This window comes from Oryctolagus cuniculus, chromosome X, assembly GCF_051225735.1.
Source record: "Oryctolagus cuniculus isolate XC-2025 breed Fujian yellow rabbit chromosome X, ASM5122573v1, whole genome shotgun sequence".
NCBI lineage: Eukaryota > Metazoa > Chordata > Mammalia > Lagomorpha > Leporidae > Oryctolagus > Oryctolagus cuniculus.
The window spans coordinates 87065269-87087517 of record NC_142888.1 but is presented as its reverse complement, the minus strand read 5'-3'; the positions used below and the strand labels follow the sequence as shown (position 1 = coordinate 87087517).

General features: G+C 37.7%; 1 protein-coding gene across 2 annotated transcripts in view; it reads left to right on the top strand.

Moving 5' to 3' along the window:
- Positions 1 to 21957, top strand: part of IL1RAPL2 (interleukin 1 receptor accessory protein like 2) — a 1320043-nt gene extending 1298086 nt beyond the window's left edge. For both annotated transcript variants that reach the window (XM_008272830.5, XM_089324491.1), the window contains 2 exons: positions 5324 to 5494; positions 19203 to 21957. In XM_008272830.5, the coding sequence (XP_008271052.1) occupies positions 5324 to 5494; positions 19203 to 19900 (869 nt within the window). In that variant the 3' untranslated portion in view covers positions 19901 to 21957. The remainder of the gene's footprint in view (positions 1 to 5323; positions 5495 to 19202) is intronic.
- The last annotated feature ends 292 nt before the right edge of the window (positions 21958 to 22249 follow it).

The window sequence follows — 22249 nt, the reverse complement described above, 5'->3', positions numbered from 1 at the left end:
ATTCAAATTTACCTATGAATTATTTTTAGGCATTTTTGCCATCGAGAAAACAATCATGCAAGAAACTGATGAAAAGCTGTGGAGAGATCCCCTTTACAGCTCAAAGTAGATGAGCCAAAATATATTTGGATGCTTGTAGCACAATTCTCAAATGTTTCTCAAAGGATAACAATTTTGAGTGTGTCTTATAATTTTGTTCTATACTGTTTTGGATCTTTAGAAAGCTTATGAATGATGTATTTTAAAGCATTTTATTGAGCCTTGTTTCTTTGACCATACAAAAGTGATTAAAGTTTTTCAAGAGAACAAATTGCCATGTTTCCAGACAATACCAACAAGAAATCCTAACATGTTGTTCCTTATAATTTAAGTCCTCACTCCCAAACTACTATAAGCCTTGGAAATGTGTGCAGAATTCCATTGGTAAGCCATCTTTTTAAAAAATATATTTATTTATGTATTTGAAAGACAGAGAGAGAGAGAGAGAGAGAAGAGAGAGAAGAGTAAGCAATATCTACCATCAGCTGGTTCACTCCCCAAATGGCTGCAATGGCCAGGGCTGGGCCAGGCTGTAGCTAGGAGCTTTATCTGGGTCTCCCATGTGGGTTCAGGTGCCCAAAGTACCAAGTACTTGGACCAATCTTCTATTGCTTTCCCAGACGTGTTAACAGGGAGCCGGATTGGAAGTAGAGCAGCTGGGACTCGAACTGGTGGTCCTGTGGGATGTCAGCATTGCAGGCAACACCTTAAGCTTCTATGCCCCAACACTAGCCCCAATTTTGTTTTATAGTGATAGATATAGCATCAAAATTTTTGAGGGATCTTATTTCTGGCCATATTGTTACTATTAAATAAATGGTGATATGAGTGAATTTTAATTGACTTTTATGTTTGCAGTAAATTAGAGAAATGTTCTTTGATGGGTACATAAGTGTATTCATTCTCAAAATTGTATGCTTACCCAACAGTTATAGCAGCCTATTCAAAAGTACTACAGGGGCCAGCACTGTAGTGAACTGGGCTAAGCCTCTGCCTGTGGTGCCCAAATTCTATATTGGTTCTGGTTCGTGTCCCAGATGCTCCTCTTCCAATCCAGCTCTCTGCTATGGCCTAGGAAAGTGGTAGATGTCTCAAGTGCTTGGGCCCTTGCACCTGTGTGGGAGACCCTGAAAAAGCTCCTGGCTCCTGGCTCCTGGCTTCAGATCAGTCCAGCTCTGGCCATTGTGGCCATTTGGGGAGTGAAGTAGCAGATGAAAGACCTCTCTCTGTCTCTCTCTCTCTCTCTGTAACTGTGCCTGTCAAATAAACAAATAAATCATTAAAAAAAAGTACTACAGACACTTATTCAGACATATCTTCAAAATGAGGGAGTAAGACTTTTTTCACTTTTTCAAACATAATTATACACTATAATTACATATATATTTGTATATACATATATATATGAAAATGTGGTCAATAACCTCTGTTCCTATATACCACAGTTAATGTTGAAAAATTTGACCTTTTACATGTACACATAAAATAACTTGATTGACTATGCTGTTGAGGCAAACTGTTTCCTTAATGCCAACAAATAGCTAAATTATCCAAATCGGAAGGTTTAAAAAATACATTGTTTATACATAAAAGAACATGAACGAGAGGCTGCTGTGACTCATTTATTTTGAGGCATGATTATAAGCAATTTGCTGATATCTACAAGATATTATAAAATCTGTTAAGCTATTCTGCAATAATTAATTACTTTCATCAACTATACCTAATAACCTAGACTAACTGATCAGTTGTAGTATACATTTGTAAGATTAAGTACATGTTAATATCATGGGATCTTCCAGCACTCAAAAATTCTATTGTGTATCTTTGTCTCCAATGTGGCCCATGTGGTCAAAATTGTCAGTAATACATGTTGATTAGAGAATTGTGTATATTGATTCCAAACTCATTGTTTGGGAGAAAAATGCAATATGGAATCAGGGTACTTTGAGGATTTTCATTAGGAAGAAGAGTTAAAATATTTTATATTCCTACATAAAACCTTGGGCCTTACACAACTTCTGTACTAGCTGAATGGAATACTAAAACATCAGTAGGCATGGGGTGGGGTGAGGGTGAATTAATGAATTTTAACACCGTTTTAGAAATGTCTAGTTGTATGTTGCCAAATGTCAGCCTAATAACCACCAAATTTTTATTTCTTCATTTAAATATTTTGGCATGTTATAAACACAAATTAATTTTACCCATATTCTCTTTCTTCATGCTTTATCTTTGTATCTATAGTAGCATTTCTGAAAGCTGTTATAAAATGTTTTATATTTTAATAAATATAATCTATTCAATAAACTTTTTGACTTCTTAGCCATTTTTTATGTGATCTGTTTCATTTCACCTCACCAATCAGTGATTGCTCCATTTAGAAGCTCAATGTTAGCACTGTGTTTAGCATAGCTGCAGAAGAACTGGGTTGTAAATAGGTATGGCTTCATGATGGCGAACAGGATTAAAATGAGATTTCAAATGACAAGAGAACAGTTCTTCCAAAGCGTGGCTCTCGTCCTCCTAAATTCTTCCTTGACTGAGAACAGTATACCTATGGTGATCACTGTGCTAGTCCTCGTCCTTAGAATGCTCTGACTGCATCGTGCCGTGCTCTCGGGTTCCTCAGGTGAGCTTAGGCAGGACGATTTCACACAGATGATTCAGTAGGCTTTCACAGAAAAGTGGTGTCACAGAACGGCCTTTAGGTTTTAGAACAATTTTTCGGCCTTGCTGTTAACCTTATTTGCATTATATTATTGCTTTTGCTGTGCTCATCTTGCTTTCTTTATAGCAACAGCTGGGCTATTCATGAGATTTTCTTGGCTGTCTCCATGAGGCTGAAGTACATTTTTTAAACTGTGGCATCTGCGTCACTGTTGGCTTACAAGTTGGCATCCCAGAGCTTCTGGGACATCTGACATGGTGGCTTTGAGAGCGCTCTTCCTGCTCTGGATACCCATCATGATAAGCTTTTCACCTTTAGTTCATCTTAAAGGGACATGACTGAAACCAGAAACAACCATTTTCAAATGAATAATGTGCTTCTGGAATTTTAGGTAGAATTTGTTATCTATATGTTTTAAATATTAATCTATATCAAAGGCATGTGCATTCTTTGTTGTAACTTGGTTTCAATATGCAAATCTAGAAATACTTTTATAAGGAAGTCTTTGTAAAATTAAACAGTGCCATCAGAATATAAGTGGAGCAGGTAAGGATAGGACCAACAATATGTGAGTTTAGATGCGGTTGAAGGGCCAATAGATATAGTCAGTACAGGCAATGGGAGAGTATTCTACAAGGTCTGGTCAGATGAGTGAAGAATCAAGGGAGCCATTTCAGGGATGTCCAGCTCAAGTAGATACTCAAAGAGTTATTGTTGGATGGGTAATTACATAGTTAAATTTAGGGAAGTTTGTGAAATAGGAAAATTTCCTAAGTCAGAGCAAGCAAAGGTCTAGTCTAACTCCGAATCTGAGACAGCAACACTATCCACCAAGAACAATGAAATATATTCTGCTCATAGGAATAGATCTGCTTGTCCTTTGGCCTATTTTATTCTTCCAGCTGTCTACCATCGGCAGCTCTGAGTCCCAGGTGAGTAATTATAGCTAGAGAAAGTCAAGGGCCTGCAGGTGCATCCTGTACTTGATTGGAATAGGGGCAGAGGTGCTAGGATTACCAGGAGGTTCTTACATTAGCATGGCTTATGAACATTCTCACTTCCAAGTGGAGTTTTATGCACAACAGTGGAATGGGCCCAATTTGTGAGCCAAATTATCTCCTCCACTATCCAGCACAGTCCTTCATGTGCATCTGCTTCTAAGCAAGCAGGTGTCATAACCAAAGTTTATAGAAGCTTTTGCAGCCAAAGGATATGCTGAAGAGTATTAACTCTTTTCTCCTGACTTCAGGTACCATTTTACATACATAAGCAGAGTTCATTTCACGTGTGGGTAGTGAAGGTTAGACTCTAATTGGAACTAGAACAACATAGCCTACCTAAGACATGCCAAAAGTCAACAAGTCTCAGGATATAGATCTCATTGTAGGCTTACAGTTTGCTCCTCCTCCAGCAAGCAGCTAGGACTAAATCATTAGTGGTTTAGATAAGTGAGTGGCTGCCTCATTCTATAAATTACCTTTGGGTTGGCTTTTATCTATAGTCCAATCAGGTCTGTTTTATTGGAGAATATTGAAGTGTTTTAAAAACATTCTGAAATGTTTGCCAGTCTTTAAAAATTGTTATCTGCAAGTAACTGTGTTTAAATAAGTTCTAATAGTTCCACATGAATCATGCTCACTACATTAAATTTAAAAATAGTTTTTCTAGAGTTAAAGAAATTTTGAAAAATAGTAGTATAGCTTTTCCAGCGCGACCCTTCTAAAACCTATGGAGATGAATACTTTGAGTAGCTGCATTCATTAACATTTTGCAGAAAAAAATGCATGTATAAATGCACATTTTCTCTTTGGAGAGACTGGCTCTGAGCCAATACAGCACAGGAAGAAAAAAGTACACCCACAAAGCACAGTTAACTCCCTGATTAAATGTGTGAAGGGAAAACCTAATTTGGCAATAATGGAAGAATGTATATTTCGAAACAAAAGCTTCTTTCGGAACTTGTGTCAAATTAGTTGGCCATGGACTGAACAAGAATAACAGCCAGTGCACTGTATAAAACCCAGCTGCTGCCTCTAATATTTGGTAATGAACTGCTTTTTGTATATGAAGATGACAACACTAACCAACTGGAAGTATGGCATGTGCTCTGAGTAGTGTCTCTAGGAGTAAGGCTGGATTATTTCAATCTTCCACACTATAGCGTCCCGCCCTTCTTGGATATCTTGCACATATTTGTGCAAACAAGATATAGTCTGTGACCAAGTAACAGAGCCAAGCCAACTGGCACATAAAGGGTTCAAATCCATGACTTTGGTCTATTTAGTCCTGCATTCAAATACACTGAGCTAATCATTCACACATCACTGAATATCACAAATGTGTATGGTCACCAAAAGTCACAAATAATAATTCTGTCATTTATTCTGTGGCATCTTATAGATGGCCGAATTACATACAAATTTTAGTTCCTACTATTTAACTGTGTTACGTTGAATTAGATTCCTTATAACATATCAAGTCACTTATTTTTTCTATTACTAAAGACATTCACCAATTATAGTGATTATTACAGCCTGTTAGTGGGTATAGACTTTTAGTACATAAAAGGAATCTGGCAATGTTTACAACACCTTTGTTGTTTTTATATTTAAGACAACAAGGAATATGATGCCTATCTCTCTTACACAAAAGTGGATCAAGATACTTCAGACTGTGACAATCCTGAAGAAGAGCAGTTTGCTCTTGAAATACTGCCAGACGTCCTGGAAAAACACTATGGATATAAACTCTTCATTCCAGAAAGGGACCTGATTCCAAGTGGAAGTAAGTACTTTCAAGTATTGTATCTAAAATGTTTAGTTTCTTTAAGGAAGTTTTAAGGAAGATTCAAACATTAGAAACAACTATTTTGACAGATGTTTCTCACAGGAGATTTTATTAAATGCAAAATTTCCCCCAATGCCTGCAATGTTCTGATTTTCTAGCATCTGAATTTTTTGAAAAAGCATTCTATCTTATGTTTTAGGTGTGGTTTTACATTTCGCATTAATGATGTTCTTTTTATATTGCCTTAGTGTTCTGAGAACTTTATGATCCTTTAAAAAAGGCTTGTAAAAATCAGTTAAAGCCTTTCCAATGTGTTTCAGCTCCAGATATGGTCTTCCATCACTGTGCTTCTACATATACCTATGATGGTTGTCACTAATAACTCAATTTATCTCTTTCAACCTTGTTACTCAGTATGCTGTGTTACTGGCCCCCAAACTTAGGGAAACTGTCCACTTAAAAAGTTACATGAGACCAGTGGATATAGCACTCACACTGTGTGTTTAAATTATTTTCAAGAACTGCTGAATACTGTCAGCTTAAGTGCTACTTTTAAGTTAAGCTACACTTGATATTCATAATAAATTAAGTTTGAAGTCAAAATATGTGCTTTTTTTCTCTGAATTGTCAGGGTGGGAACAAGGTAAAGTGTAAAGAACATACAGAGAAGCCTGAGATATGGTGCCTGCCCTCAAAGAGCTTTAAATGTCATCAAGAGCAAGTAAATGTGCTAGAACTCATTTGAACATGTTTCTTTGTTAGTAGTCTTAAGAGATAAAGATTGAACGGATGAATAAAAATCCAAGCATGGTGATGTAAATACATATAATAGAAACAAACTAAAAAGCTTATATTTTCAGTACTTGGCAGCACTAAAACTAATTTCACATGTATTATTTCATTGATTATACACAACAATCTTGTGTTGAGAGGAGAGCATACTAATATCCTTATCTTACAGATGAGGAAACAAAGGCTCAAAGAAGTCTAATATCAGACAGCTGGTGAATGGTACAGCTGGCAGCAGTGCCTAGAGCTGCTGATCTCTGGTTCTTACTGCACTAGGTCATGTCTAAATAGCATTTCTTCAGATTGTCAGCAGTCGATCGGAGTCACTAAGCTGACAGGAGACAAATAGAAACATCTGGCTTTGAGTTGTTCATCTCTTAGGATATGTGTATGTCTATATACGCTTGTGTGTATGTGTTAGTATGCATACAGGTGTATGGAAAGGAGCAAAGAAAATAGTCCATTACTTTTCCTGCTCCACGAATGTCAGAATTCTCTAAGCTTCCCAGCGTCCTCAACTCTTTTCTTTGTAAACCCCCCCCCCATTTTCATAACTTGAAAAATCATTCATTCTACATTGATCGATTCCCTGAGGAACATCCTAATATCAGCCTTTTTTTAAAATTCTTCTGTGTCTTTTTCCAAATCCAGTGTCCTTTGCATCTTTTCCATTCTCACATCTACTATCTTAGTATGGGACTTCACTAGCTCACTCCTGCAACATTGATGATCTCTCTTCCTATTCATTAGCCCTACTAATAGCATGTAACCCTCCTTGATCATGCCACACAACTGTTCAACAACTCTAATTGTTCACTATTCCTACAAGATAAAACCTTTAGCTAAACACTTCTACAATCTGCTGCCCAGCCCATAATTATCTCCTAAACTATGCTCCTACCATATCCTTTATTCATACCTTTCACTCTAGAAAACTCTGCATTTGACATACATCATGTGACCCTGCAGCACTTTTATTCATGGCAGTCTTCTGTGCCTTTGCAACTCCCATTTATCCTGCTTCATATTTTACCCCTGCAAAAGTCCATAAAACGTCTTCAGAGCTAGAATCCATGGTGTATTATTGGTTTTACTGTAAATTTTGTGCTCCTGTGATATTTTATATTATTTTATAATTTGATGTAGCTTTCCATCTATTTATGTCATGTCAAGTCAGCAAGATTGTAAGCTCCATGAGGCTAGGAATTGTAATTCATTTATCTTCATGCTCCTATTGTCATCTAGCAGTGGACTTGAGCTCCTTAAATATTTCACAGATGTTTGTTGATTTTGTTTCAATAGTATTGCTTTAAGACAAGGAAAAATAATGAGAATATAAATAAAGGTTTAAATTTTTACATGACAGTATCTGAAAGGCACTTTCCCTTAACAGGGAAAATGTGAATGCTAAAAAGTTAACTCTCTACTCAACTATATAAAATATATATGTAATTAATAAGAATAATCTTGGCCCCTAGTATAGGCTAATAAGTATATTGCTTTCATTTTCTCAGATATTAGAATACCTGCAAAAGATAAATCAAAAATTAAAAATACTTTTCTAATTTTTGGACTAATTCATTAGATTGCTGTGTATTTTTTATGTTTTGCCAAGAATGCTTTGTTAAATTTGGAAATTCTGAAAATTCTATTTTAGAGTGATACTATCTTAAATTGTAGTAAGGTAATATCATGACTAAAGTGGAATTTATATTGTATGTTAAGTCATCTTCAATAAGACTCAGTATGGTACCAGCCTTTCTGCTGTTTTGCATTCCATAATTGTTAACACCATAATAGTCAATCTTTATCAACTCTAACAAGTGACTAAAAGCCTGTCAGTTTTTGTGCTTAAGATTTCAAAAATAACTATCTTCTGAGCTAGAAAACAATACTTTAACATTATTTTATTTTATTTTATTTTTTTTTTTTTATTTTTTTTTTTTGACAGGCAGAGTGGACAGTGAGAGAGAGAGACAGAGAGAAAGGTCTTCCTTTGCCGTTGGTTCACCCTCCAATGGCCGCCGCGGCCGGCACGCTGCGGCCGGTGCACCGCGCTGATCCGATGGCAGGAGCCAGGAGCCAGGTGCTTTTCCTGGTCTCCCATGGGGTGCAGGGCCCAAGCACTTGGGCCATCCTCCACTGCACTCCCTGGCCACAGCGGAGAGCTGGCCTGGAAGAGGGGCAACCGGGACAGAATCCGGCGCCCCAACCGGGACTAGAACCCGGTGTGCCGGCGCCGCTAGGCGGAGGATTAGCCTAGTGAGCCGCGGCGCCGGCTTTATTTTATTTTGACAGGTAGAGCTATAGACAGTGAGAGAGACAGAAAGGTCTTCCTTCCATTGGTTCACCCCCCAAAATAGCCGGTACGGCCAGCGTGCTGTGCTGATCCAAAGCCAGGAGCCAGGAGCTTCCTCCTGGTCTCCCATGCAGGTGCAGAGCCCAAGCACTTGGGCCATCCTCCACTGCCTTCCCGGGCCACAGCAGAGAGCTGAACTGGAAGAGGAGCAACCAAGACAGAACCGGCACCCCGACCGGGACTAGAACCCGGTGTGCCGGCACCGCAGGCGGAGGAGTAGCCTAGTGAGCCGCGGCGCCGGCTAGTACCTTAACATTAGAAAGAGAACTGGGACAACATACAACACAGGTGATATAATTTACCCAGAATTCAGTAAATGACACTTGCCTATTATGTGACAGTGAGACCCAGAAAATGTGAGAAAGATGTGTTCCAAACTTGTACCCTCTTTCAACTTAGCTTTTATTTCTTTTTAATCATTTCTTTCAAACAGAAAGATACAAAGAAAGATATGTTCCATCTACTGGTTCGTTCCCCAGATGTCTGTTGGAACTTCAGCTAGGTCTCTCATGTGGGTGGCAGGGAACCAAGTACCTGAACCATCACCCACTGCCTCCCAGGGTACACATTGACAGGAAGCTGGAATCAGAAGCAGAGCCAGGACTCAAACCAGGAGACAATGATTTGGGATGTGGGAGTCCCAATTGATTTCTTAATTGCTGAGCCAAACATCCGCCCCTCAGTTCCATTTTGATTACTTGACAGACCAACTCACTGCATCAATTTAGCCAAATATGTGGTGGAACCTTTTATATATCACTGAGCCAACTGGTTCTTGAGCTAAATTGATTGAAATTTATTCCTTGCTTTGGTGTATTATAGTCTGAAAGTCATCTTTGATGGTGGGGTATTAAGCTTGCACAATCCATAAAATTTCCTAACTTAAAACTCCAAGAATTTTGTTAAGGACTAGAACATACTTCATAAGAGATTATAGAAAGGAATCACCCAATTTACACTGGCATTTAAAATAATTCAATGAAAAAACACCCAAGATGATGTCATCAGGGTGCATAGAACTTTTCTAGTTGATAAAAGATTGTTTTAATGTTTTTGAGATTGTACAACCATCAGACTGAGCAGGGACTTGGCTCTTGGGTACTCAACGGTGCACAGGAAGACTTCTTTTACAAGTAAGCCATTTGGGACAACTATGCAGTTTTTAGATGCAACCACTGGAGGGTGTTTGATTTTAATCCTTCCTTCCTGAACGAGGAAATTCATGTTCGTTGAATTCCGATTTGTGAGTGTAACCTGCAGAGGTTCTTAAAAAGGCCCTTTGACAATTTTTCTTTTCCATCAACATTTCAGAGCTAGCTGAGCAGTCACCATGTCACGATTAACGAGTTTTTCCTTGGCATTTTTAGCACGCATTCAGGAAGTCCATGAAGTATATGAATAATATACTTGATTTACACATGAATGACAGAGTAGAACAGTTTGGACTTGGTGTATGTGTGTTATTAAAGAAGCTTCTGTGGTCTGTATTTTCAGCCATTCGTACAGATTTAACAGGTTATGCTATATAAATATAGACACATTCCTGTGGGGGAAAAAATCTAGTTACCATATTATAAGCTGTGTTTGTCCCTCACATCTTTTTCAAAACACATTGACCTAAAACTACTCCTTCCTCCAAAACTAGCAATGTGGACTTTGAGGATTATAAAAGCATACTTCATAAGATAATTTTTGATGTACAACAATAATTATGAATCAAATTAATGAAGTCTATGACAGAAACTCATTCATGTTTAATGATTTCACTTTCAATGTATCTTCAGTTTCTTTTATGCCACTCTCATGGTTTTCCACCTCACCCCAATCAACACACACACACACACACACAGCTTTCCAATGCACACAGTTTCATAAGTACATGAAAATTTCAATCTCTCTCTCTCTCTTTCTCCCTTCCCTCTCTCTCTCACTCCCTCCTTACCTTCTTTTTTTGCTTTCACTCTCATTCTCTCCTTCTATCCCTCTCACATGACAAAGAATTTTCAGAAAGCCTGGATACAAAGATGACAGTTTCCAAAGTGAACTAGAGGTGTCTGTACCTTTCTATTCATGCTTTATCAAGCAAATGTTGTCCTGTACCTTCATAAAGCAGCAAAAATGGGGCGATTCAATGCAAATGTTTTTCCTAAATGCTGAAATTAAGTCTTTAGATCTGGACATTATTTTCCTGGCAGTAACGACTTTTCCATTCTTGAGCCTGTGGCCAGAATCTTCCTTATGTTTTCTCAGGTTGGGTGCCTAAATGTGGCAAGAATTCCTACTTTCCAGTAAAAGTTTGGTCTGTCTCTTCCCAGACTAGAAACATCTGTCCCTGAGAACAGTAAAAGCAATTTTGTTGCCAACAGGCATCTGAATGTCAGAAGTGACAGGCAACCAAAAGAAAGCCAGATAGAAAACACCCTACTCAAACTGCCTAGAGACACAAACTTGAGAAGTAGAGATTTTCTCACCCCTGCAGCTGCTGGGTTTTGCGGTGTAAAGTACTCTACACAGAGCACATTGTGTTCATGGGGCCTAGTGGATCCTTGAGGAATGAACAGATGTGCTCTAAAGCTGACATGTGACCAACAGAACCCAGCTGTGCAATTGAGATCCTGAGATTGGGGACATTTTTGGATGAGTACCATTTAGGCTCTTGGGCTCATCTTATCTCATTGTTTCTGCAGAGATTTAAAAAATATAAAAATATGTAAGATTACTGAGTCAGGCTAAAGCCCACTGGTCAGATGGAGACAGTTGTATTCTAAGAATAAAAGTAGAAACAATCTAATCCTATAGGCCTTAAAAGAAAGCAAGTAAGGCGCTTAAAAGTTCATATGCATTATCTATTAACAGTTATAAATTGAGCCAGTCCTGGTTGAAGCTTTGTAAAAAGCTGTAGATGTCAAAGTGGATGTGAGGACTGAAAAAAAAAAAAAAGAGTCCTTCAAGGGCTTTTACTACAATTTCTCCTTCTATTCATGGGAAGATTATGATGATATCTATGTGAGTTACTCACACATGAATGTACCCAGAGAAATATACTAATGAGCTAAAAGTAGTATCATCTATTGAAATTATATTTCTGGATTTAGTCTCAGGTATAAAGTTTTCTTTCCATTTGTTTTCATATTCCATTTTCCGTGAGTTTCTCTAGCTCAAGAATCCTAGTGCTTCTTCAGTAATTTAAGGGAAAAATATAATGTCTGATTAGATTCTTGCATTTGCCAGACTTTCCTCACTAGTCTAATCTTCAGTTCTTTAATGCTTAGTGCTAGCCATGTGATTGTGCTGACAATGAAATGACAAATGACTGGAGAATACATCTGGTGTCAGATGATCCCTAGTCACTTCTGAAGTGAGGCATGCAAAAAACATTTTTGTACATGGATCTGTAAGTATTCATTGCCAATAGTTCCTCTAATAGCCAAACAGATTGGATACCATTCAAGTAAGTTGTCCTTGGGGAGTAATAAAATCCTTTTCCAGGCAATCTGACGTCTGTGACCTAAAAAGTGTGAGGCAGGGGTGACATGGACAAGCATGAAAATTTAACACTTTGTGTGAAATGTACTCACATGAAATAAAATTAGATGTATTCACTATCCCATTCATTTTAGAGTGAAAAAGGAGGGAATTGTACTCTAATATGCCCAGAAATGGTCTGAGGTTTCTTCTTAAAGTTTGAGGTAGAAGTTAAGATCCATTGTGTAAAATTTTCCCCAGGACATCCACTGTTTGGTGATGTAAAACATAGGTACCTTATGAAAACCTAGTAGGAGACCTGGATAAGATTGCCTTACTCGCTGAAGGAGATACAGAAAAGACTATATAAGTAGCAAGTGGCTTTGCTCCTTATTCAGAAAGGTTGCACTAGGGAGAATTCATTACAAGTTTCTAGGATGGAGGTAAAGGGATAAAAGAGGAGAGGAGGCTATTTTGTGGACTCTCTTTCCTTGCTACTCTCTTCTTTACTTTCCTTTAATACTCTTAATGTGTCTTCTTTAATTTTTTTAAAAAAATATTAATATAAAGAGAACAGATTTCATGTATTCCATAGCTATATTTCTAAGAAGATAACCACACTTCGCTCCCTCCCTCGGTCACCCACCTTTTTTCTTGTCTTTTTTTTCCTTCAATTTTTGCAAAAGCATGATTTCAATATACTCCATAATCACAGGCTTGATGCACCACTAACCATAATATTCAACAAGACCATAATATTCAACAAGTAAAAAGTAGAAAAACCACAGTTCCACAGAAGTATAAACAAGGGCCAAAAACAACAATCAAATCACAAGATATATATTTCTGTCCTATACATTTTTTTGTATTCTATATCAATTACCACATGTCAGAGAAAGCATATGATATTTGTCTTTTTGGGACTGGCTTACTTCACTAAGCCTAATGGTTTCCAGTTGTATCCGTCTTGTTGCAAAGGTCAGGATTTCTTTTTTTTTTTTTATTCTGGCTGAGTAGTATTCCATAGTGTATATATTCCACATTGCCTTTATGCAGTCATCAGTTGATGAACATCTGGGTTGATTTCTTATCTTAGCTATTGTGAATTGAGCTGCAATAAACCTGGGGGTACAAATAATTTTCATATGCTGATTTCATTCTGTTTGGGTAAATTCCCAGGAGTGGGATGGCTGGGTCGTATGGTAGATCTATTTTCAGATTTCTGAGGAATCTCCATACTGGCTTCCATAATGGTTGCTCTAGTTTATATTCTCACCAACAGTGGATTAGGGTACCTTTTCTTACCTACCTGCACTCTTGATGAAGAGGTTAAGAGACAAGAAAAATAAAAAGCTAGATCTGTGGACAGCATTCCAGAGTGGATACTTCCCACTATCATGCTTCCCTACCCATCCATAAATGAAATACAACAGAAAAAGTAAAGGACTCGATACCAGAAATACAGCCCAAGTGAGAACTGCAAGTAAAGCTCCCTGCACTCACCAGGTCTCAGTAAATCTGTGTTAACCATTGATTGCCCCACTTATCAGAATTAATTAGGGCCCTCATGCTAGTCAACAGAAAACAAACTCTTACCTAAAAATGTAGCCCAACTATCTATGTGTGAATTATCAAACCAAGGACTTTGAAGGGGAGGGGGGCAGAAAAGGTTTTTGTAGGGCAAATAATATCACACACAGAAAGCTCCACCCCCACGCTCATCTCATTTTTAAAAATTGTGTAGCTTCAATCTCCTTGGCAGCCAACAGAAACAGAATCTTACATCTCCCAGATGCAGAATCCAGACCCAAAAGTGGTAGCTATATTAGCCAAGATAGTTAACCAATCTAACTCTTCTGATAGGTTAGTATTTGGTATCAGCATTTAAAACTCCAATAGTATTAATATTCTCATTGTGGCTACATTATTAAGTATGTCACTGTACGCCTCTAATTATACCAAAAATCTAATGATTTTTCCCCAATATTCCCAAGTGGTAACTAATGTCATTTCTTTGACATATGGGAAACCTATATAGGCTTGACTTTAAGTCTTAATATATTAACCTATTGGATTTAGAAACCTTACAGTTGATGTCATTAGAGGAGTGTTATCGGTTCTGATGCATCCGATCTCGCCTTAATGAGGCATCTTTTTAACTAATAGTTGCCGTATATAGCTGTGAGTTTAAGCATTCCAAATCACTATTATTTGAATTGGGCTAAGTAATAGATTATACCTTTGTCTTTTGGCTTGGTTTTTGTCTTTTGCCTCTTTAAAAAATATGTTATATGCCCCTGAAAACAGCCTTGCCGTAAGTGGAAGTGTCAGCACCAAAATTATTTCCAAGGAACTAATTGATTAGTTTGAGAAATCAAAAGGTTACTAGGCGATAGCAAGACCACATAGGAATTGGTGGTTATGGAGTTTTTTCTCCCTTGTCCTTCTGCCTATATCTATAGCATACTCAGAACGTGAGGATTAGCAGAGTACTGAGTTCTTTGGGGAAAGTATACGACACCCATTAGAAGAAATTTCTTGCAGCTGCCATTCTTCCTGCTTCTGTTTTGTCTCTTCCTCCTTCATTTTTACTTTCTTGCTTTGTTAACAAGTGATATAATTTGTTTTCAAGTCACTTTTCTATATCCAATCCTATTTCTCCTCTGAATATACTAGAATTTTGTTTTATACAGCTGTCTCTGAAAGAGATTTTAAAATTGAATTTGCTTTGTTTTAAATAAAGTTTAAGTGTTCAGTTGCCTTGTTTCCTAGGAATGCTGATGCTGCTGACATGATCTTTCTTCATTTCTATAAGAGGTATATATCACAAGGAGAGGCTGGTGACAATGCAGTTTCTTCTGGAAGATTTTCCTGAATTGGTAGCATAGAAAATAAAGAAAGTGTTTCTTTGCATTTACACTTATAGTAGGAAAAAATGAATCTATCCAAAATTAAGCATTCCTATCAAAATTATGTGCCCAAGGATTTTCCTTTTCTTTTCCTAATTGCAAAGATCACAAATAGGTTAGATGTAATTGGCTTTGTGAAGGGTCTAATAATCTGCTGCAGTTTCACAGACCTGATTAGGGAAACAGGAAACTATCAGACAGCTTTTTTTGATCTTTTCTGTTATCTAAAGTTGCTTAAAACCAGAATTTGCAAAGAAATGACTTAGCAACCTTTTTTAAGGGCCATTTCATATTTTTTGGTAGAATAAGAGTATTTTAAGGGATTCCTGCTACTCAGTTTCCAAATTTGCCTGAACAAGTCAAGGCAAGATTTAGTGAGGATTTGTATGTGCTGTGGATTTAGGGATTTTTTTTTTTTTTGGAAAAACATTTCTTTATTATCTCTTCGTGGTAACAAGCTTTTTAAAACGTTTTCTGAAGGTTTCTAAAATGTCTCCCACAAAACCACAGCCCTACCAGGGCAAACCCCAGTGCCTGTCAGAGACTACACTATGGACTAGCAGTGTCTTAACTTGATACCTGTTTCTGCTTAGTTTATTTGGAACAGTTTCAAACCTAACCACCCTGCTTGGTCTCTTTAAAGGTTCGGAAAGTAAAAAGTTGGGCTTTGTGGGTCACATATGGTCTCTGTTGCACGTATTTTTCTTCTTTTTTTAATTACTCTTTAAACATGTAAAAAAAATTGTTGTTAGCTCATGAGCCATACAAAAGCAGGACATGGGCTTAATTCATCAGGCTCCAAATCTCGGTCACTGGATGCACACATGTAATCCCTGAGTGAGGGGGAAATTATTTAGGGCCTTTGCTTCATAGAAGCCAGTAACATTAGAAGTTTATAAAAAAATGAACTATGTCTGTTTCCTCTCCCCCTCATTTACTTCTATTTTCCATGATGGCTAGGTCTTGTGTTTCCCCGCCCCCCAAAGCAAAAGAGGAAGAAGGAAAGATTTAAGTAGGGAGGGAAGAAGGAAGAGAGGGAGATTAAAAAAAAAAAAGAAGACAGGAAAGGATGAAGAGGAAAGGCAAAAAGAAAAAGTGAGAAACAAAGAGGTAGAGAGGGGGGAGGGGGCAGCAAATGAGAGAAAAACATAGAGAAAAACAGAGGGTGAGCCAGAATATGGGAGCTAGGGCACAGTGTCTCCTTCTTTTCCTCGGAGCCAGGCAGCTCTCAGTGGCACCTCCCCAGCTGCTTTCAAACATTGACGTTGCTGCCCAGCCACTGATCAGCATCCCAAGAAGTGAAATGTGGGCTTCACATCTGAAAACTTCCACTTGGTTCTTCACCAAGTGAAATGGAACACGAGATCCAGGGCCCAAGCAAATGGCTTGTGTTTTCTTTGGGACACTTGGGCTGTGTCTACCCAGGGAAAATTTTGATGTACTGACAGACCCCAGTGCATATGATTAATGTATATATAGGGCAAACCAGGATAATTCAGAACTTTTTTCTTTCTTCCACAGCAGGTTTTCAGCCGGAATTGTCTGGATGGTTGCCTCAACTCTCCAGTAGACTTTGCCAGGATAAGCACAGCCAGTGTAGTACGCAGGAGACAGGGACCACTCCCTCTCTCCAAGGTTCCCTTCAACACCCACGCCCTGTGCAGCTGAGCATAGTGGGATCTGTCCCGACAGGCAGCCCTTCTAGGGGCAAATGTAAATTTGGCCTAATGAGTCTCTAAGAAGCCCCAGGAACCCTAAATGATACATTCTGCTTCGCTGTCAAAAGGCAAAATATAGTAGATGGGGAAAGGGGGAAAATCATACTAATCAGGCAAAAAAAAAAAAGTGTCACTCTATTTCCTTCCCCATCCCAGAAAGGAGTAGTCAACTGAAGCCCCTAATATCCCAATCAATTTCATGAGTACATATGTATATGGCTTCTTGACCTACCAAAGATTTCTAGCTTGTAATTTTTTTTATTTACATATATACAGATGTGTAGATGTAGCTTTTGTTTTTAAGAGTATGCTTAAAAATATACTTAGACCACATCCCCAATATAGAGATACTGTTGTTCCTAGAGGTATACTTTATGTGACTCTGTGTTGCTGACAAGGTTTGTACAGGACAATTAAAAATTTTAAATAACCATTTGCAATTAATACGAGAGGAATACTAGTCAAAGTTACCCCTTGGTACATTATTTTGCAAAGAGTCCCTGTGTAAAAATGAACAGCTAACACAATTCACCTGATAAAACTGTATTTTCATGGATTCCTGCACAATACCATGGTTCTGGGTTTGGGTTTGATTTTGTTTTGTTTTGGAGGAAAGGTGAAAAGAACAATGGGAAAGATGCATGATAGTTTATTTTACTGTATCTTACAGATCCAACTTCTAATGATGAAGCTTCCCACATAACTTTCTTTTTGGGAGCAGAAAGAAAGGAAGAAAATGAAGAGTCAGAGCTGTTGATACATTGGGATAATATTTTTCCACTCTATTGAAACTTTCTACCTTTCCTTCCATTCTGTTTCACCAGTTCTCTGATAATACCAGAGTGATCACGTCCCCCATTGCTACTTGTGTTGTGTGTTTCATTTTGTTTTTTCAGATCTCAATGCGGATTGTGCCCTCTGAATACGTAATCTCAAAGTAAAACCCTCAAAATTCTTAAGAGGTTGTCTTCTGACTTAGAAACTGCCTGATCTTCTCACATACAGTCACTGTAACTACTGCATGAGAAAGTGCTGCAATGTATTAATTCAAAATTAAAAACAGCAGTAACAAAAAATTGTCAAATAGCACGCTATGTATATCTCTTTTTTCAAGTTTGTGTTATCTCTAGGGTGTATAGAAAGTTTGCTGATTTTCACTTGTGAAACTTTTCTTGCTGCCAACTAGTAGAAATAAAACCCTGGAAAAGAGAGATCATCTGTGAAATATGCATCTGTAAAATCCGTTTCTCTTTGCAAATGGCGTGTACTGGGCTGCTTGGTGGCCCCACACTATGTGATGGATGTGACGTCTTGAAAGCAGTCTGTAACCCTGGGCCAGATTTGCAGCAACAAATGTTGCCATGCTTCTATAGGTACTGCTTTTGCTAGAGGGCACTGTGCTTTAGACAAGGCCTTGTGCTCGGCTTAGGAAAGAGAGCTCTCTGGTGCAGCACCTGTGTCCAAGTCTCCATTTGTCAACACTTGTATGCGTTTCCCTTTTTGGCAGATACGACTTTGGGAAGCATGATGGCAGAGGGATTATTCTCCGGGATAAACACATTTAGAACTAGTTCAGTGTTGTTGTACCACATACACACACACAAAGCCATATACGTTAACCTAAATTCCAGCATTGCTGCACAAAATAGACTCCTCCTCCTTCCTCATTCATTCCTTACCATTTCCCACCTCCAACTCTACCCCTTCACTATTCTGTGGAACAAAAAGCAGCTGGTTCAAATGAAAGTCATGGGCACACACACTTGCCTGTCTCTGGGTTTCAAGGTCCAGAGACAGAACCTAAGTTTGCATATGACAAAAAGGATTCTGAGAAACAAGCTGACTATGGTTTTCTAAAAGAGATTTTCCACCGTGTCTGTATCACAATTGTCTCTCAATCAGTAAGTATACATAGCTGTCCCCACCCCCCAAGACACACACATACATGTTTAATAATTGAACATTAGGAGCCATATTTACAGTTATTCTTTGTCAAATAAAATAAATACTATTAATAAAAAAGGAAGAAATCTAGGGAGGGAAAGCAAAGCAAATCCCCAAATACAGAATCCTGTATTTATTAAAAGGCTCTGTTTTTCTTTTCATCGACCTGTTGATGGCTTGTTCACTCAGAGTACCAGCCTGGAAGCTTGCCTTGAATTAAATGATTAAATAAATAAAAAAAATTACTGAAATACACCTAAACTCTGAAGCAGTCAAGGTTTATGCTAGCCAACAGAACACTGTAAGTAATGATGAGGGCAAAGAAAATAAAGTTTATAAGCAGTTGTTTTTCTATTTTTTTTATTTTTTAAGGAGACGGGCTTTCTGAATGTACAATACAAGAAAAGAAAATGTGACGGACTTTAGTGAAAGACTGCATCTTTGCTATACTAGAGTGCAAAGCTGATGCTTAAGGACTGGCAATGTCTTTGTTTTACCCTTTCTCTCTTTGTGATTTGTAGCATACATTGAAGATCTCACAAGATGCATTGAGCAAAGCAGAAGACTTATTATCGTGCTAACTCCTGACTATATACTCAGACGGGGATGGAGTATTTTCGAACTGGAAAGCAGACTGCATAACATGCTAGTCAGTGGAGAAATCAAAGTGATATTGATTGAGTGTACAGAATTAAAAGGGAAGGTGAATTCCCAGGAAGTAGAATCACTAAAGCGCAGCATCAAACTTCTGTCTCTGATCAAATGGAAGGGACCAAAAAGCAGCAAATTAAATTCTAAGTTTTGGAAGCACTTAGTATATGAAATGCCCATCAAGAGGAAAGAAATGCTCTCTCGGTGCCACGTTCTGGAGTCTGCAGAACAAGGACTCTTTGGAGAACTCCAGCCCATACCCTCTATTGCCATGACCAATACCTCAGCCACTCTGGTGTCATCTCAAGCTGATCTCCCTGACTTCCACCATTCAGATTCAATGCAAATGAGACACTGTTGCAGAGGTTATAAACACGAGATGCCAACTACCACCTTGCCACTACCTTCCTTGGGCAACCACCACACTTACTGTAATCTGCCTCTGACGCTACTCAACGGACAGCTGCCCCTTAATAATGCCTTGAAAGATACACAGGAATGTCCCAGGAACAGTTCCCTGCTACCTTTATCCTCCAAAGAGCTTAGCTTCACCAGCGATATTTGGTAGTGGAAAATTTGAGTTCCTCCCAACAGCATAGATGAGCGGAATGTCTGCTATACCAAGCATAAAGTATACCTAATAACATTGAGGTGCTGACAACGTATTTGAAGAAAAAGGCACACAAGTCACTTTTGTACTTAGATATTTTTGTTTACATTTTTAGATTAGTGGGGGGAAGGAAAGAAGGACTTCTTTTGTAGTTTGGCACCTTGTTCCAATGTACAGTTTTGATTTCTTCCTGAAAAGAATAGTTTTTAAATTCTGTTGTTTTACGATACCACACAGACTGCAAGCTCAGTAGGTGAGCTATCTTTCCCATATATATGAATATTTCAGTATTTACATGGTATTTGAAATAAGGAAAAGTTAAAGACTTAATTTGAATTTGAAAGTTCTGAACTAAGTTTAAGGGTAAAAGTGAACTTCTATAGAGTAACTGAAAAATCAGAAACTATCAAGAAAGAAATGTTGAGGCACTCCAGTTGGAAGATTGTTTGTCGAGGAAGATCAGCTGAGACAAAAATGATTGAAACGTTTAGAACTTCTTCAACATAATGGACCACTTATGTAGACTAAATCAACAGTTCACAAAAACAGCTTTTAGAGTTATGAGGCAAGCATATCTTCTGTAGGCAAACTAGTAGGTAGGTAAACAATGTGCATTTCTTAAGCAAATGAATAGACAGGTTGTGAGTTCTTTTAGGATGATTTTGAACCCTGTGGCTTTCTCACTTGTTTCAAATGTTTCACAACCTTGAATATACATTTTAAAGTGTACATTATATTGTTTTCTAACAAATTCACATTTGGATTTTTTTTATCCAAACGATCTCTTGGCCTGCTATAAGCTTTATACAAACATGTGGGCATCTTCCTTACCTTTTTCCAGCATCATTGGAGTTTGAATACATCTTGACTGAGTGTCAGCAATTGAAAAGAATACAACAATAATCACAGACAAAGTGCTAAATGATTCAAGTTTACTAGTGGTAGAGAAGCTATTGCAGTTTCTCATTTGCAATGTAGTTATGAAACAGACTACTCTGTATCTACACAGTATCTGCTTGACCATGTGTGCAAGGCTCCTGCAGAAGTATCTCTAGTCCCAGTGCTTCAAAGAATACATTTGATAGACCCAGCTTCTCCACTCCCCAGTAGTGAATGTGACTGTGCCATTGAAAATCCCTGTGACTAATCTAAGATATTGTGTATTTGCTGTAAGGAATGTGCCCCTAGTCTAGTATTTATTGTGAATTCCTGCTATATGTTTTTTTCCGATTAATCAGATTCAATGTGCTCACCACCTAGATGCCTGTTGGAGTCAATTGTTAATCAAGGTTGATTCTGGCATTTTGCAAATGATTCTTAAATCATGTTCTTGGACAAATACTAACAAGGACAAGTGTACAAAGAGTGTAAAAATTAAGAATTTGCCCATCCCTTGTAACTGTGAAATCCAAGTGTATAAGAGAACATTAGGTAATATGCTTTGATAATTCCTTTTGACCTCTTCCATTATTGATTCCCTGTGATCCATGACTTTTATTCAAAGAACTTGTTTCTCTGTTGCATTTCTGCTGTTCAAAAAATGCATTATGCACAAACAGTATGTGAAAACTTAGCGATGTGTGCTCAATTCATGGTAGGACAATTAATTACTCCTTTGAAAAGTTCTGTTCAACACATATAGGTGTTTCATGGATGTATTTTTTTCCACTGAGAAAGGTGATTTTACTTCTGTAAAACCTATAGGTATTTCAAAATGAAAATTTCTCAATTTTGAGCTGTTTTCCAAGTGTTAGAAAGTTGTATTTACTCTGATTGTTCTTTAATGCTATGTATAATTACTAAATTAATAATCTGCATGAAGTGAGTAGTATATGTTTAAATGACCAATTGTATTTTTTATTATTTTATTTTTCGCAGAAATCTAGATTAATCCAAATAGAATGTTCAGTGGTATTTTTAAACTAATAGTTCTGTACTGAGCATGCCAGTTCTGAAAATATAACATGGGTCTCTCTGCTTCCTTTATTTACAATGATTAAACGTGGGTAGCAATTTGAGTTGGCTGGCCACAATGTGTCCTTTCACTACTAGTAGGTACTCAAAAACAGAGCATTCACACTTGTGCTAGGGAACTTGACAAGAAACCTTTTCTACCATTTTCAGGAACCAATGTGTACACTATCTATAAAAATGTATTTCTAGATGGCGATTCAAAATTTAATTTTCATCTAAGATTTTTGAAAGATATAGCCCATAAGGGTATAAGTATTTAGTCTAGAACATGATATATTCTCCCAGTTGCTTTCATAGCGGGAAAAACTTTTTTTTCTCATCAATTTTTTTGCT